Source organism: Lygodium microphyllum, chromosome 21 (genome assembly GCF_053477565.2).
Source record: "Lygodium microphyllum isolate KBCC chromosome 21, Lygodium_microphyllum_v1.1.10, whole genome shotgun sequence".
Lineage (NCBI taxonomy): Eukaryota > Viridiplantae > Streptophyta > Polypodiopsida > Schizaeales > Lygodiaceae > Lygodium > Lygodium microphyllum.
This window is the reverse complement of record NC_141155.1, coordinates 79,681,505-79,700,173: the sequence shown is the minus strand read 5'-3', so window position 1 is coordinate 79,700,173 and position 18,669 is coordinate 79,681,505. Positions and strand designations below refer to the sequence as shown.

Genomic DNA, 18,669 nt, shown 5'->3' with positions numbered 1-18,669 from the left:
GTCTTATGAGTTTGCTAGTGTGTGTGTAATGTGGGAAGCTCGAGAGAGAGACTGAGTATAGAATGGAGGTGAGTTGGGAGGTGAGCATGCCTAGGGAGGCAATATGCTCGAACAATGTAGGCCCATCATAGATGTGATGGTTGTATATATCAACTAGCTCATGCCTGAAGTAAAAAGTGGTAAGCTAGGTGTGGGGGAGACCTAGCACTTGTAAGCATGGGGAAGCAGATATGGTGAGGGACATGTAGTATGATCTACCTCGATCAGACAAGGGGGGATGGTAAAGCATCTAATTAGTTCCATCGTCCCTATGCATCGAAGTCCCATGTCTCTAGGTCACTAATGGGTGTGGGGCAACACGGCTTCCATAGTCTACATCATGCTACGGCTACATCTCTACTCATGAATAGATGGTATAGATCCCAATATTGTGCCTCCTCATATACCTGCTACTAATGGCGAGTCAAGATCCTCATCTACATGTGGGCTTCCCTATCTATAATAGATCCTAATTCTCTCTAGATGCAAAGGTCTCTATAAAGCTCCATGGACTCATCATCATACCATTTGTTCTGGTACATCTTTACCCATGAATAAATGGTATAGATCCCAATAATATACCTCCTCATATGCCTGCCACTTACAGCAAGTCAAGATCCTCATTTGCTTGTGAGCCTCCCTCTCTATTATAGACCCTAGTTCGTTTTGGGTCCAAAGGTGTTTGTATAGCTCCATGCACTCATCACCATACAATCTATTTTGGGGCATGGTCCCAAGTCTTATGAGTTTGCTAGTGTGTGTGGCCTGTGGGAAGCTTGGAGATTTGTGGAGTGCAAAACATCGGTGAGTTGTGAGATGAGTGTGCCCCTAAGAAGGTAGTATGCTCAAACCGTGTACACCCATCATAGACATGATGGATGTATATGTCAACTACCTTGTGCATGAAATAGCAAGTGGTGGACTAGGTGTGGGCAAGAGCTGGCACTTGTGGGTGTGGGGAAGTGAGGGGCATCTAGGTATGATCTACTCCAATGGAGCAAGGGTAGATGGTGAAGGATCTGATTAGTTCCATCACCCCAATGGAACCTGGTTCATAATCCACCATGCTAGAGCCAATGGACTAGAAGCATGTCAATGCTTTGAATTCAAGCCAAATTTCCCATTGCAAATTATGAGATGGTGTTGCAACCCTAGCTCTAGTAGATACTAGCCATAACAAGTACTATCTCACCTGGTGTCAACCGATACCCTATCTATGCTTGCCTCGTGTACATCTATCACCTACAACCGCTCTAGATCCTCAAAATCATGTGTCATACTATCTACTTTGCATCCTTGCATTAGCATCTCCTACCAAGAGAATCTCTCCCAATTTGGAAGAGTACAATTTGGTGTAAGAGGTCTCTAAAAGGGGACTCTCCTCCTCTATCTCCCTCTCTCCTATTGTTAGGGCTACCTAATAGCATATCTCAACTCCCCTATGAAACAATAAGGACAATGTATAGCATCCAATCATGAGAGAACTCCAATCCGATCCACATGTATCATGTGTCAAGGTCTCATGCCATGATGAAGTCTATCTTGGAGCTCGTCTGGTCAACACTACCACTCCTGATCCTCAGGTGGCAACCTATTGTCTTGTGCAACTCAAATATGTGGACTCCCAAACATATCCATGTACTTTAACACCCTCTTAGGACTCTTAACATATCTCTATGACTAGAATCACCTCATGGTTCTCCATCACCTCCTCCATCCTCCTTGGGTGTGTCCATAATGGGCCGTTACAATTCCATGTCATCCATATCTCTAAGTTGTCTGTCTCATAAGCCACACATCCCTATTCATTCAAGCTCACCGGTTGCTGAATGCACACCATGTGGAGACTCCAACCACAAGGATGGAGGGTGTGTGTGAGAAGACAAAGTCCACAATGCAAGTAAAGATGTTCCCTCGAGCTCACGAGCGCTTGAATGCACCCCACAAAGAGAGGGAGAGAGAGAGAGAGAGAGAGAGAGAGAGAGAGAGAGCTTTATGATACAATGGTTTATTGAGAAAAGATGCTCAAATTTTGCAATGCGTGCCACATCTACAATGTTAAGTTTGGCGGGTAGGTCTAGAAGATGCAAAAATAATATATAGTATAGACAAAAGTGCTACAACATAAAAAAGATTGCCTAGCCAACAATGGTGATTTGCCAATAATCTAATGGGAACTCCTAATCTAACCAAAGATGCTTCATTCATTAACTGCCTAAATCTATTTTAAGGTTCTAAGTATGATCCAATATTTGCTAAGTGCTGCTTACATTACTTGCATACCATATGATTATTCCGATCTTAAAAGGTTTTTCATGCGACAAACAAACTCTACCAAGTATTTGATGCACACAACTACAAGCTACCCAACAGATAGATACACCAAGATTTTAAGCCTTGAAGCTAAAAGATGATTGCCTGTGGACCTGAAACAACAATTCTTACAGTTCCAATATATCACACCCACAAAAGATAATAAGACTAAAATATAAAAATCATGTGAACCATTGAACTGCACTTAGGTTTACTGTTCCAATATGTCACACCCACAAAAGAAACTAAGACTAAAATATAAAAACCATGTAAACCATGGAACTGCACTTAGGTTTACTGTATAATATGACGAGTCAATGCTTTCAACACTCCTGTTTCAGCAGCATCAAAGGGTGACACAAACCAGGACATTCACAACATAGAAGGAGAAGGAGAAGCCATCTGGCATCCAACTCTTCTCGTCATTATTGTAATAATAAAAAATGTTTACAACTGGCCTTGTGGAGCCCTTGCCATCTTATTCTCCCACCAAGGGGTCACTTGTGAGCAAGTCCTTCATGAATGTAGTAATAGTTAAGAGTGTATATTTAGGTGTGACCTTGCTAACAGAAATAAGACAGCAATCTCTCTCAATCTTTCACATCTTGTTATTGCATCTTTGTTAGATGTTCTCTGTATAAATCCTCATAGAAATGGGTTTTCCGAGGATCATATTACATGCTTATGCACAAGTTCAATCAGATCATGCACCAGTCCCCATCACACCAGAGTACTTCTCCTTGCCCAAGCCCATTTGCAATAGCCACTGCAAACATTACGGACAAAATGTTCATGCCACATGGAAATAGTTGACTATGTTGTGCAAATACAAACAGAAGGCAATGAACTTGAAAGTACTGTTAATTGAGACTAATATTGTAATGTCTATGAAAATACACAGCCAGGGCATGCACTCATTTTTATCCGAGTACTATGAGGCACAAAGATGTCAGACAAGAACCTTCCTCCCAGTACTTTGATAATGCACACTGAACCCTTTGAGGCCTCAAAACAACCAAGTTTGCTTAGCTTAAATCAATAGAATAGGCATCTCATGAAAGAGCTTTTCCTCCAAAATACTTTCAAAGAGATGTAAACCATCAACCAGCCCACATTTACCAATCCACCACTACATGCCTTGCCCTTCCGAGTGTAATTGTCTGATTGCCCTGCTTTCAACAATATGACCCAGATTTAGGTATGTGCAGCTGTATGGTATTCAGATACAGTTCAAAACATGTGCAATTGTCTGATTGCCTTGCTTCCGACAATATGACCCAGATTTAGGTACGCGCAGCTGTAAGGTATTCAGATTTAGGTATGTGCAACTGTATGGTATTCAGATACAGTTCAAAACATGGAAAGTGAGATCAGATGGAAAATAGCACAAGATCAAGGTGAATTTTCCAGAAAGGGGAAAGAACAACCATAACCAGAGTGTTTATAACAGTTGGGCAAATACCCAATTTACTTTGCCCCTCACAAAGCAGGAAATGTCTATACCCGACGAAACAAGCACAAGCATCATAGCATAAGAGAACTTGGGAAATATGATAAAACAGAATTTTAGATAACAAGGGCTCTTTTGATGGTGAAAAAAAATTACTGCCATATTCAGCATGCATATTGAAGGAGACATTAAAAAGAAGAACTAGACAAAGCAGCTTGCCTTTTTCTGCACTTGGTCAAGCAGAACAAACGTGGCAATACCATGCAAACATCACAAATACTAGCAGAAAGAAGAAAGCACAAATTTTACAAATGTGTGGCTCTTTGAGGGGTTCCAGCACAAATACTTGATATTGACAACAACTTATGAACCAGGCACAGGCACATACCTGTCCTTCAATCTCTTATCAACCATTTGTATGTTGCTTGCATTTATTTGGTCCAAGACCATAGTGCTCTGAGCTACGACGCACCACCTTTCTACATAAAGCGCAGAAGTGCTGTTGGCATGACCAGCAAAATATATGGTTGTTGTTCCCTTCCTAGTCAGCATAGACATGAGAACATGAGAAATTAGTCAGCTCACCCATATGGAAAGATCCACAAAGCTCAGATCCAAGAACTTCAATGAATTTTATAATAAGAAGGTTCATTACAAAAAAATTTGAGGGCCCTCGCTTCTTTACCTTCAGATTTGGCTGCCGACAATTGGGACAAGGGAACCAAGCCTGAGCTCCATCCCGATTCTGTACTTGTGGATGCCGAGGAAGATTAAGCATTTCAGCTTGCCACATTTGGAGATCAATTTCATCAAACAATACACAGCCGTCCCTGCATTATAGCAGAGTTAACCAACAATTTTCAGTAAGGCACAGTGCTGAGCACCAGCAAAGTTTAACCCAAAATTTCAAGGCACTGTGCAGAGCACCAGATAATTGAATAAACAGAGCATCCAAACCTGAAATGTTGATAACCCTCAATCGCCTTGTTACATCGGTAACAGAAATACTGTCCGCAGTTTCCACAAGTCATTTTGTTGCATCCCTCACTTTTTGTAATAGCAATTTTACATGAGGGGCATGGCTTTGTTTCTCTTTCAACATACTTCATACTCAAAAGATCGTTTAGCATATCTTGTTCTTTCTTCCTTCTTGCTGAAGAACCTTGTTGTCGCTCCTAACAAATCCATACATTGCTTTTAATCTCTCTCTCTCTCTCTCTCTCTCTCTCTCTCTCTCCACACACACACAGGCACACAGAGAGAGAGAGAGAGAGAGAGAGAGAGAGAGTGTGTGTGTGTGTGTGTGTGTGTGTACACAATGGGAACACTTTCCAATATGGACAGTACCATCAGGGTGAAGCAGGGGTGTCCGTTTTCACCTACTCTATTTGGTGTTTATGTTAATGAGCTCTCACATTGTGTGTATAGGTTAGGGTGACCAAGTGCAAGCTTGGCTAGCATATTGATACCCATCTTCTTGCATCCGAATGATGCGGTGTTGATCACAGACTTTACCAAGGGCTCGCAGTGAAACATGGATACATTGCAAGCATTTTGCATGAATAGAGGATTGGCATTGACCTTGGGAAGACCAAGGTGATGGTATTCAATACCACACATGCTTGGGTAATCTGAGTGGGGCATGAGTGTACTCTTGGAGGGCATATGGTTGAGTATGCTAGATCCTACATATATCTGGGGGTAACATTCACAGGACCTCCATTTTCATTGTGAGATTCAACAACTTCCAGGATGGACAGAGGTTATGCAGCACTTGGAGCACTCCAGGGAAAATGCATATGTTCAATTCCAAGAACCCCGGTCTAAATTATGGATGTTTGATACATTCTTTACCCCATCCTTGTTATATGGATCCCCAATATGGGGCCCATGTCTTTGCAAAGGATGTAGAAGAGTAGTGAGATGCCACTAGTAATGATGATCACTCACATGATACAAAGCAAACCATCGATACCCCCATGAGATTGTCAAAGCAAAGATAGGAGCCACACCTGTGGTTACAGAGGCCTTATTTCAGTCAGTGACTTGCTTACAAAGGATAAGGGAGCTCCCTAGATATAGATATATGTGCTTGGCATCAACTTCCTCCATACGGTTGGTTAGCACAGAGTGGAGAGACACATTATTAGTCTGCAGAGATGCAATCATGGTTTAGGAAACATGGATTAAAGATGGATGCACTCCCACCACAGTCTGCTGCAATGAATTTGAATTGCCCATATTTAGTCTTACTCATATAGAGTGGAATTAAGATATCAGGTCAGATATTGTCAAGAAACAAATATATTAGGGTTCCTGTGCAGAATCAGCCTCAGGAGGGAGCACACAAAGAGCAGGTTTGTGGGGTTCCTTCCCAAAACCCTAGTGCACTCCTCCAGATTCAACTACCTGGGATAGCTTGCTTCACTCCTCTTGGTCTCCTGACATTCATATTGGTACATTGGAGGTGGCTGCAAGTGAAGAAGTAAGGCTGAAGAAAAGGGAGGACAAATGGTGGATGGCCTTTAGAGAGCTCTTGAAGTTGGCAAGCACGCGCAAACCTCATTCCTGACTCTCCTCTCAAGAAAGAAGGCAAGTGGATAGCAAGAGGAACCATTACACTAAAGAGAGTGGGAAAGCCTTCTCTGTTCCTAGCGTGCTCACAGTTACAGACTGCAACCAATCTCCTCCCTCATCCTATTTATACATGACCATTGAAATAGAGGTTTAACTGATAGGCAGCCTAGGAAGCAATATGCTCTTGAGAGAAAGCCTTCTCGTTTGCTAGTGTCGTTACAAAACAGAGTGCACCGATCTCCTCCCTCATACTATACATGTGACCTCTTAAAGAGAGGTTTGACCCTCTAGCCTAGTAAGCACAAACAATAGGTGGCCATCTACCAAAAAGCATACGGCAGAAAAGATTCCTTTGCTCTTTACAAGGCTGGGGGCTTTCATCCAACTCAATGCCCAAAAAGGTTATTGTTTAGTATGCCCAAGCACAGTGAACTAAAATGGTGCAGGTTTTCAACAGCGCTTGATGCCCTTGCAAGATTCCATCCATCTGATTATTTCAACGAAACAGTGGCCATAAATTTGACGTGTGCCCATATTGTTAAGCTGCCAGTTACCAAAGCTCAATAAGACGATTGGATGGGCAGCTTTCTAGCATCGAAATCTATTACCTTGGCCTCCATCACATGCTTTCGGGCTTCCGGATCTGGTAGCTGCTTTATACCTCCAAACCTTGCAGTCATTAAATGGGGGGTCAAATAGACTCCAATTGACGAATAGACACTTGCATCAGATTCCTTGATCAGTATAGTTAGTTATGCATTGTTTGACTTAGTAGGTCACTTTTGTTTATATTGTATCTTATCTATAATTTGTGTACATTATATTGTGTGAGAAAAAAAAATATTAGCAAGAAAATATTTAGGCCTCCATCTTTGTTCTTTTGTTAAACTAGTTTTGAGTCATCCCACCATACAGAGACCATATGCATTAAAGTAGTAATGCTCAAACTGGTGTGAAACAAGTGAAACTAGGGCTAACTCTCATAAAACTCAAAATTCCGAGTTCTTGGCACCCGGTAACAGATGGCAGTAGAAAATATTGTTAGTATAAAACTTACTTTACAAGTGGAAATCTCCACAACTCAAACTTGGCCTCATGTTTGGCCAAGTGAATATCCTTTTCGCTTAAAGTTTTAGTATAACAACAAATTTGCACTAGAAGAAAAGTGCAGTCATGTATAAGATGGGTTTAAGGTGTGAAATCTTCAAAAATAAAAGCAAGCAAATTGCAAAAAGTGATCTATTCATATGCTATTGCAGCACAGTGAACAACTAATGATTAAAATTAAAACCGTCAGTTTGTTTCCTAAAATCATTCTAGTGAGTTGAGATCACGGAAGTTTTGTTCAACTACTTAGATTTCTGGAGTGGCAGCTGGTCTCATCAAGTAAAGGTGAAACTACCAGGGGCTCCATCATCCCAGAAATAGAGCTTATGGTAATAGCTTATATAAAAAGCCTCTTCACAAGCACCCAAAATTAGCAGCAAAACTGAACAGGACTGAGACATCAGAATTATGGGATGCTGAATCTAAATGAGTATGATATCAATGACAGCCAGGAGATCTAAGCTCAAATTTAATCATTAAAGAGGAGAGAAGAATTCCGCAAGATGTAGATAGATAGTAAGTTTCAGAGAATAACACTTGACCAAAAAAGAACAGTCACTTTACTAAAAGCAAGAAATTCTGTACCTAGTTTGAACATGATATCAGTAAGAGGACAACCAGGGATATGGTCAGAAAAGGATGGAATATATTTTTCAACAGGTTTCAATCTGAAAATCTACCAACCAGTCCCAACCTAGGTAAGTTCTAGCTCAATGTCACCATATGCATGAATGCCAATATGTAGAACTAAACAGTAGACCATCAAATAATGAAGTTATGCTGTATTTATCATCCTAGTGTATTTCTGATTGTCAAGCTCTTTATTAGACCACATCCTTACACCTGCAACATTTAAGAACACATTGAACGCACCATTCAACACATACAAACAAAATGACAGTGTGTCTATTGAGCAAATACAGGTATGTACCTTAAGGATCTCCAGTCTAACATCCAGGGGCATACATTCTTGGCCAACATGTCGTGGACCCCTACAAAGGCTGCAAAAGCTGAAGAGACAACCCATGCATTGTGCATCATGTTCTTCATCTTCAATGCACACTAATTCGCATCGAGGGCAATATACAACATCGACCATTGAGTCAAGTGTCTTCTGTAGAAGTAATGACTCCCACCTCTGAAAGTCTTCGTCTCCAAGGAGCTGCTTCAATATGCTTGGAGGAATAGCATTTTTACAGCTTGTGTCTGGACAATATAATGTCTTCACAGCTCCTTCCTTCACATTGATTTTGGTGTATTGTTCCATACATTGATTACAAAAGTGGTGTTTACAAGGAAGTCTTACAAAACTTGTCCCTACAAAAAAGCATAAAAGATATCAGTTTATATTATGAAACACTAGGTTGATTGCAAGCACTAATACAAAACCCCCCTTCCCGCCAAAGAGATGAGCTTTGCAAGTAAACTGCACTCCATACGAATGCTCGTGTGCAAAGCAGCGAATGCACATAGATGCACAAACATGGAAAGAATAATGTAGATATGTATCCATGCAAAGGGTACTCAAATGAAACAAAAGACACAGCCCCTTAAATAGAAGAAGAACATGTCTTTTGCCTTGTTTAGCAGTTAGATTGACCCCCAGCTGCTTTGATCTATGGCATACAACACCCAGCAAAACCACGCACTAAAACCAGCCTTCCTTCTTTTTCCAAGAAAAATGTGTATTACTTAAAAGATTTTACAACAAAGCACATGTGCTCAATAGACTGGCTAGAGTTGATACAAAGTCATACTACAATCATATATACAAGCCTCACAAGGCGGTCAGAGGGAAATGGGAGATAGAAGCCACAGAGGAGTATACCACCACTTGGAGTTGCCTGCTTGCATTGTGAAGATCTAATCATGGCCACCCCAAGTACGTAAGACGTTGCATTGGAGCTCCTCATGAGCTCTAGAGTCACCCTGCACCTGATCCCAGTGACCGTGGAGGGAGTGGATAATTGAGGTCCAGAGGTCTACCAAAGTCATATATGTGGACACGCACTTGCCGCCTAGAACCAACTAATAGCATGCCTTCCAAATGTGTCATACTGTGAGGCTCCCAATAATCTCCCACACCTCTGATTGCTCTGCTGTAACGTCCAATACCTAATGGATAGGTAGTGCCTCCAAGCCAACCAAAACACAAGAACCCACCTCAATGAGAAAAATGAAAAATAAGTGTCATGCATCTCAGCCTCATACAATAAGTGGCGACCTTGGCTAACTGCCTACCAACAAACAACCCCCAAGATATATACCCCAAGCTAGGCGCCACTCAGCGAAGAATACACCACGCTCCTCTCCACACCAGTTGCACTACCTCACAAGACTAGAAGCAATGCTTTGCAGTTTCCAAGTGCTGCAGTGGGCAACCCTTGCAAACTCCATCCTATGCATCTCAACCAGCTAGCTCCCACTAGCCAAGCCTCCACGTGCAAATAGCCACAAGAAATATGTCACCCTCCATGGCCTCCAATTATCCCACAAGCATCGCCAAAAGGTCAGTCACAAGGTCTACTGTCTCAATAATGTTGTGTTCGCCAGTGTTGTCTACTGTAAGAGTGTGCCCAATCCTTGTCCTTGTACATCAAAACATGCTTGCCAATCTGAGCTGTGTAGGCCAAGAAGCCCTAGTGCTTCTTGACAACTATCGTGGCTGGTCAAAGCCACTCTCCAAGGTCCCACTCCACCTCATCTAGAGGCCTGCTCTCCCAAATCCAAAGGGGCCATTCCTAAACTCACTCTAGGGTATGTAGGGGTCTAGCACCCAAATCTTCCCCTTGAGTCTAACAACACAAATCCTCCTCCAGGGTATAGCTAGTAGCTCCTCTTCCTGTCGACCTCTGTCGAGGGCTACCCTTCTACTAGCTTGGACTATGAACAAAACCTCAAGGGGAGCACTGCCACCTCCAATGGGATGCCTACTGATGAGAGACTAGCCGCCCACACCTCAACATCGGCTCTCTAACATGGGGTCCAACCAATCCTATGGGATCGTTGCCTCAATCTCCCTCATCCTAGTCTCAACTCCCTGCTAGCAACTAGATGCCTACTATAAAATTCCCCAATCATGCAACCTATAGACCTTCCTCCATACTCTAACAGTGCGGCCAAGGCCAGCCCCCCAACCAACCGACTAGATGTGAGGGCACTCACCAATTTGGATCTTATCTCAATCGTGAACCTGGGGGCTCCAGACCACCAATTGGAAGACTATCTCCTCCTGACATACTAAAGATCTCTGAATCAAGCGCTTACACAAGCCCTACCATACATGTAGCAAATTGCACAAGAACCAAGATTCGGGTAGATTGATCTGGGTTGACATGAAGATCCACTTCAAGGATGGCCTCCATTCCCCATCAAGCTATACCCCATACTCCTAAAGGCCCTCCTACAAAAGAACCTTCCATGTCTACCCACATGGTGTGAGGCCACGAACCACCACCTTGCCCAAGAGGACCAAACTCTAATACTCTCGGTCGATAATCTCCAACCCCCCCTCCGTAGCAGCTAAGAAACGAGTTTCTTTGAATCTGAAACTTATGAAATGTTTCTTAAAGTATGAAATGCTTCTGAGAGTAAAAAACGTGGCTTTTTTTTTTGTGAGTTGAAACCCAAAACATGGTTTTTTTGACAAAAACTATTGGGCAATATCAAACATGATGATGATGATGATAATGTATAATGACTTGTGAGGGCTCAAGATTTTGGATGAGACTGATTTTTTTATGCTTTTGTTTAGTTATTGGACTTGTTAATCTAGTATCTAGTCTCTCTCTCTCTCTCTCTCTCTCTCTCTCTCTCTCTCTCTCTCTCTCTCTCTCTTTTTTCGTAAATTTCTCTCTCTCTCTCTCTCTCTCTCTCTCTCTCTCTCTCTCTCTCTCTCTCGCCTTGAGATTTGAATATTATACGACTTTAGTCTCATTTATGAGTTATTTATCATATATTACAATTCATTCTTGATTTTGACATTTTGTCGATTTGTTTTGAAATGAGAATCATGATGTTGCAACTTGACTCAGTCCATATTATAGATAGGCTATTTACATGTTAATTTCAATTTTCTTTGTATAATATGTATAAATCATAATGTTTGAGTTTTAAACAATAGTATAGCTTGTCCAAAGATTAACTTTCACATAAGTGACAAGTCAATAATGAATCATGGATATGTAATGTATAATGTATTATTCTCAATTGGCTCTTATCACTTAAGCTCAATTAGTCATTCTTTGTTTAAGAGAGAGTTCCATAGAGATTTAGAATCTCTTTCTCCAATCAAAACTACTAAAAATCCCTATATAAAAAAACCCACGTTTCTTATTTTACCCCCTCTTGAAAGAAACTTACGAAACACGTTTCTAACATTTCGTTTCTAAACATTTCTGATGTTTCTGGCTGCTATGCCCCCCTCTGAGTGATACTAGATTAGTCACCCATGCTACCTTGGCCCAAGAGTTCCTAGGGCCATCCGAACCAGCCCAAAGAAAATTCCTCACGAGGTGGCGAAGCTGAGCCACACAAGATGAGGAGAAACGCCACTAGGTAGCAATGTACTAGGCTATTGCTAAGAGGAGCTAGTTGGCCACTAGGGCCTTGCTTGCCAAGGAGAGGCAGGTCGTACTCCAATAGGTCAGCTTCCTTCTAATGAAATCGAGTACTAGCAGAAACTATTGAGTTGGCGTAATGTTGAGTCCCCACCTAGAAGCCAAGATAATAGACGGCTTGCCCCTTGCTCACCCAACTAAAACTCAAGTGAATGCCCCACCCAACGCTAGACTCTAGATCTGTGAGAAAACCAACTAACTTCCACCCATTGAATTTTGCATCCACATCTCTGCAAAATACCTCCAATGCAAGTCTCAATCGTTCTAACACCACCTCATCGTCCTCCACATAGAGGGCCATGCCATCTACATACTCAAATTCCACCAGCTCTATCTCCTCTCTCACAAGGAGCCTTAAGGCCTCACAAGCCACTCACTTTCGAACAGAGAAAGTAGGACATCACCTCCTAAAGAATAGAAAGAGGTAGGGGACCAAAAGCCAGCCTTATTGGACTGACCTCTCAAACAAAACTCCTCCCCCCTCCTCCTTCCTCCAATGAGTACCCTACTGGTGACTAACATGTATGATGCAGATACTCCTCTGATCCACTCCTAGGGAAAGCCCAATCATGCTATAGTACCTTCCAAGAAGTCCCAAGGGGCCCTATCATAGGCCTTCTCAAAGTCCAACAAAAGCACAACCATCCTCTAACCACTGTGCTGAGCCCACTCAGTAGCCTCGAAGAGGGTATAAGGAAGCATCCTCTTGCTTCCTTACCAAACGGCGTTGAGACGATATTGGTAGCGTGTTGCGCTATCTTCGAATTGCCCATTCCTTTGTAAAGCTTTCTCAATCTAATACATCTTCTCACTTTCATTCTCAAAACTCTCTTCACTCTTTTTCCTTGCAGTCGTGTCGTGCCGTGCCGTGCCGTGTCGTGCCGTGCCGTGTTGTGCCGTGACGTGTCGTGTTATGTTGTGCCAAAGTCAACTTGGGGATATTTACCTTACGCACTCTTAGTATGTAACACTTGGTATCTATACCAGTGCATACAGAGGAAGGGGAGGTCCCATAGTATGCAATTTATGTGGAAGGCCTTACTTCTCTCGCGATTGTCAAAAAGGGACCACGGCTTCAACAAGTGGTTCTAGGGCAACTTATGTTCGAGCGGCTCCCGAGTTGCCTCAATCCTCGGTCCATATTACAGAAATTGAAGAAGAAAAGAAGGATTGGTAGCACCAAGCTAAAGTCGGCGCTGTAGGGGCAAACCCCCCCACCTAATATGTCTGCTTTTATTCCGTGTATCAAAAACATGTATGTGCAGGCTGCAGTGGAAGACATCTCACAAAGTTTGATGGTGGACACTGGTGCCACTCATAATTTTCTTTCACTGCAAGTAGCAGCGCGCTTGGGCGTCAGGCCCTCAAAGGCAGCAGGAGTTGAAGTTTCATTCGTGCAAGGCAAATACAAATATTGTGAACTGCCTAAGGATGTTTTGGTGCAAATTGGTCATTGGCGAGCAAAGTTAAATTTCAAAGTTAAATTTCATAGTTGTTCCCATGGATGGGTTTGAGGGTATTCTAGGAATGGATTGGATTGATCACCATGTGGTTCAAATTTTGGGGATGCAAAGAAACAAGATTTATCTGCAAACTCCGACCACAGTGGTGTGGGTTCCCTACTTTCGCACTAGATCTCAAGATCAGAGTGCATCTTCAGCGCCAAGTCCATCGGATACGCACACCGACCGTAAACGGGTGAGTGACCCGCTCCCTTCTATTCACACTAAGTACACACAGAAATGGGTGCCAAAAGAGTCACCCATGGAGCAGACACATGGTAAGCAAGCTCAATCAACAGTTCCAACAGAAACAGCCCAGATACCAGCTTCCGCAGTCGACTCAGTGTCTCAACAATATCAAGAATCAATCACTCCAACAGAAACAATACAGATACCAGTATTCACAGGCGACACATTTGCTCAACATCATCAGGATCAACTTCAAGTGTCAGCCATTTCAGGAATTACCGCTAAGCAACTAGAAAAAGAATTGAAACATGGAGGGCAATTACGTCTGTGCATTACGCGGTTAATTGAAGAAGAGCCAGTTATTCAGCAGATCATCTGGACCATAGGGAATGATAAGGTGCAAGATCTCCTCAATCAGTTTCAAGATGTCATGCCTGACCATTTGCCCAATGGCCTGCCTCCCCGCCGAAGTGTAGATCACAAGATTAATCTTTTGCCAGGAGCACAGCCCCCAGCTAGGCCGATCTACAGGATGACAGGAACGGAACTGGTGGAGCTCAAGAAGCAGATTGGTCAAATGGAAGCCTCTGGGCACATGCGACCAAGTAGATCCCCCTATGGAGCTCCAGTGCTGTTTGTTAAGAAGAAGGACGGCTCACTCCGGTTATGTACAGATTACCGTGCTCTCAATAAATCTACAGTCAGAAATCGGTATCCTGTGCCCGTCGTCGATGATCTATTGGATCGGCTTCAAGGTGCTAGGTTTTTCACACGTCTCGACTTGAGGTCGGGCTATCATCAAATCAGGATAGCAGAAGGGGATGAAGAAAAGACAGCTTTTAGAAGTCGTTATGGCAGTTATGCATGGCTGGTGATGCCTGAGGGACTCACTAATGCACCAGCTACGTTTTGTGAACTAATGGATAAAATTTTTATTGATTTCCTCGATGACTTTGTAATCATCTATATTGATGATGTGTTGATTTACAGCAAAACTTTGGAGGAGCACTTGGATCACTTGCACAAGGTCTTCTCCCGCCTCAGCCACCATCAGTTATATGTTAAGCCGGAGAAGTGCGAGTTTGCAGTGGAGCAGATAGAATTTCTCGACTACTTGATCAAGCCGGATGGTATTGCCATTGACCCTAAGAAGGTTCAAGCGGTCATGAAGTGGCAACCTCCTACTAAGGTTGGACAACTCAGAGAATTTTTGGGGTTTACAGTGTTTTGCCGGCGCTTTATTCAAGGCTACAGTAAGCTCACGGCGCCATTAACAGATTTGGCATCTCCTGCAACTACTTTTCAGTGGACAGATAAGCAACAGCATGCTTTTGAGCAACTTAAGCAAATGATGATACAGGCACCAGTGCTGAAGATGGCAGATTTTTCTAGCCCATTTGAGGTTCATACCGATGCTTCAGGATACGCCATTGGGGGCGTGCTTATGCAAGATGGACACCCAGTTTGTTATGAATCTAAGAAGTTGGATTCTACAGAAAGGAGATGGGCGACGCATGAGCAAGAGATGTTCGCAGTGGTTTATTGCTTAAGGAAGTGGAGACACTATGTTCAAGATAAGCCCACAAAAGTATATACAGATAATATCTCTCTTAAATATTTCCAAACTCAACCCAAGCTCTCTCCCAAGCAAGCTAGATGGCAGGATTTCCTAGCAGAGTTTGATATAGAAATTTTGCACAAACCTGGGTCTTCCAATAAGATGCCAGATGCCCTCAGTAGGCAGGCAGAGTTACAAGCTATAACGGTAGCTGAAAGTAGATTTGGGGCTCAAGTCAAAGAGCACATGTAGGCAAATGAAGAAGCTCAGCAGTTAATCAAAGATATAGAATCCGGCAAAACGCCATGGGGGATATATGAAATCAAGGATGGTCTCATTTTTCATCAGTCAGCATTATATGTTCCGAAGGTTGCGATCTCCGCAACCACATACTCTTGGAGTGTCATGACAGTTACATCGGTAGTCATTCCGGTCAGATACGCACCTTTGATCGGCTTAAAAGATTTTTCTACTGGCCGCAAATGCGGGAGGATGTTACACAATATGTTCATACATGTCCTACTTGTCAGATGGTCAAAACACAGCGCATGAAGCCAGCAGGAGAGCTTCAGGAAATGCCAGTACCTTCGCGTCCCTGGGACGTTGTAAGTATGGACTTCATCACAGATCTGCCAAAGTCTCATGGTTGTACAGCGATCTTTGTGGTAGTTGATTATTTTTCAAAGCAAGCCCATTTTATTCCAACAGATCCTCCCATCACAGCTCCGAAGGTGGCCAAATTGTTCTTTTCCCGGGTATTCAAGTATCATGGTCTACCTTTGGCTATCATTTCAGATCGGGATCCCCGTATTCTAAGTAACATGTGGAGAGAGTTATTCAAGCTATTGGATACTCAATTAAGGATTTTCTTCAGCATATCATCCACAGACAGATGGGCAGACAGAGAGGCTCAATCAGGGCATTCAAGACTACATTCGAAGTTATGTTCGAGCAGATCAGAAGGATTGGGCTCAATTTCTAGATATTCTTATTTTCATTACAATGCCACATTACATAGCTCCACAGGGTTTACACCTTTTGAAGTGGCTACTGGTAAAGAAGTCATAACTCCCATGGCCTTAGCAGCAGGTAAGCAATATGTCTCAGATCCAAATGCTGAAGAGTTCCTGCTCAATTGGAAACAACGCATGCAAGTCGCCCAAGATACTCTTCGTCAAAACAAGATTCTGATAGCAAAGAGATACAACATCAATCGCCGCAAACATGTACAATTCTTTCTAGGTGATTTGGTGTTGGTCAGTTCCAAAAACATAGATTTGCCCAAAAACTTAACTCCTAAGTTCAACAACAGATATTATGGCCCGTACAAGGTGGTGACCAGTATCAATGATGTGACCTACAAACTACAGTTGCCACCCAATGTTTTGATCCATGATGCCTTTCATGTACAATTGCTTCGGAGGTTTCATGCCGATACTAGATTCGGTCGTCAACGTCCTTTGCCAGATCAACTTCAACATCTGCCCTTCGAGCTTGAAATCATTTTGGCAACTCGCTTCACCGGCAAACATCCTGAATTCCACATCAAATGGAAGAATCGCCCAATCAAAGAAGCTGCATGGGTGATTGAACCACTAGTCATTGAGCATGCCCGTGACTTACTCCTTCAGTTCTACAATGAAAGGGATAATCCTGATCTCTATCACCCGTCTTTACCTCATGAGTAATTTTCTGTCTCACAAGTTGTACAGTGAGAAGTGGGCAGAACAATCCTACTTCAAAATTTGGCAAAGTCCTTTGTTCCACAATTGTAATTGAGTCAGTGGGCAAGGCACACTACTTCAATCCCACTAGTATCCGTCTTTATCTCACACTTGTATATTTCCGTGGATAAGACGTGAGCTTGTAAATACATCTTCTTTTTCTAGCGGGCTAAGACATTGATCTGCTCTCTAGGAGTGGATTAAGACCCCCGAACTTTTTTGAGTCAAAAATGGTCCCTCTCTCGCCCAATGAGGACATTGAGCTTTCTTGTGGGGGGGGGGGGGAGTGTATAAGGGAGCATCCTCTTGCTTCCTTACCAAACGGTGTTGAGACGATATTGGTAGCGTGTTGCACCATCTTCGAATTGCCCGTTCCTTTGTAAAGCTTTCTCAATCTAATACATCTTCTCACTTTCATTCTCAAAACTCTCTTCACTCTTTTTCCTTGCAATCGTGTCGTGTCGTGTCGTGCCGTGACGTGCCGTGCCGTGCCGTGCCGTGCCGTGTCGTGTTATGTTGTGCCAAAGTCAACTTGGGGATATTTAACTTACGCACTCTTAGTGTGTGACACGTCAGGGCACGACACGGCACGGCACGGCACGGCATGACACGTCACGGCACGACACGACACGATTGCAAGGAAAAAGAGTGAAGAGAGTTTTGAGAATGAAAGTGAGAAGATGTATTAGATTGAGAAAGCTTTACAAAGGAACGGGCAATTTGAAGATGGCGCAACACGCTACCAATATCGTCTCAACACCGTTTGGTAAGGAAGCAAGAGGATGCTCTCTTATACACTTCCCCCCCATGAGAAAGCTCAATGTCCTCATTGGGCGAGAGAGGGACCATTTTTGACTCAAAAAAGTTCGGGGGTCTTAATCCACTCCTAGAGAGCAGATCAGTGTCTTAGCCCGCTAGAAAAAGAAGATGTATTTACAAGCTCACGTCTTATCCACGGAAATATACAAGTGTGAGATAAAGACGGATACTAGTGGGATTGAAGTAGTGTGCCTTGCCCACTGACTCAATTACAATTGTGGAACAAAGGACTTTGCCAAAATTTGAAGTAGGATTGTTCTGCCCACTTCTCACTGTACAGCTCGTGAGACAGAAAATTACTCATGAGGTAAAGACGGGTGATAGAGATCAGGATTATCTCTTTCATTGTAGAACTGAAGGGGTAAGTCACGGGCATGCTCAATGACTAGTGGTTCAATCACCCATGCAGCTTCTTTGATTGGGCGATTCTTCCATTTGATGTGGAATTCAGGATGTTTGCTGGTGAAGCGAGTTGCCAAAATGATTTCAAGCTCGAAGGGCAGATGTTGAAGTTGATCTGGCAAAGGACGTTGACGACCGAATCTAGTATCGGCATGAAACCTCCGAAGCAATTGTACATGAAAGGCATCATGGATCAAAACATTGGGTGGCAACTGTAGTTTGTAGGTCACATCATTGATACTGGTCACCACCTTGTACGGGCCATAATATCTGTTGTTGAACTTAGGAGTTAAGTTTTTGGGCAAATCTATGTTTTTGGAACTGACCAACACCAAATCACCTAGAAAGAACTGTACATGTTTGCGGCGAT

General features: G+C 42.9%; 1 protein-coding gene across 8 annotated transcripts in view; it reads right to left on the bottom strand.

Moving 5' to 3' along the window:
* Positions 1-2,723: 2,723 nt before the first annotated feature.
* LOC148018193 (uncharacterized) overlaps positions 2,724-18,669 on the bottom strand; it is a 52,307-nt gene continuing 36,361 nt past the window's right edge. The window contains exons 4-9 of one of the 8 annotated variants that reach the window (XR_015687651.1): positions 8,418-8,803; positions 4,760-4,977; positions 4,488-4,632; positions 4,191-4,339; positions 3,314-3,610; positions 2,724-3,118 (exon numbers count right to left, since the gene is read on the bottom strand). Coding sequence is in view for 3 of the 8 variants with exons in the window: in XM_087661340.1 (XP_087517466.1) it covers positions 3,073-3,118; positions 4,191-4,339; positions 4,488-4,632; positions 4,760-4,977; positions 8,418-8,803 (944 nt within the window). In the remaining 5 variants the exon portion in view is untranslated. Of the gene's footprint in view, positions 3,119-3,313; positions 3,650-4,190; positions 4,344-4,487; positions 4,633-4,759; positions 4,978-8,417; positions 8,804-18,669 lie in introns of those variants that run through there. The other 7 variants (XR_015687649.1, XR_015687650.1, XR_015687653.1 and 4 more) reach the window with 7 other exon arrangements.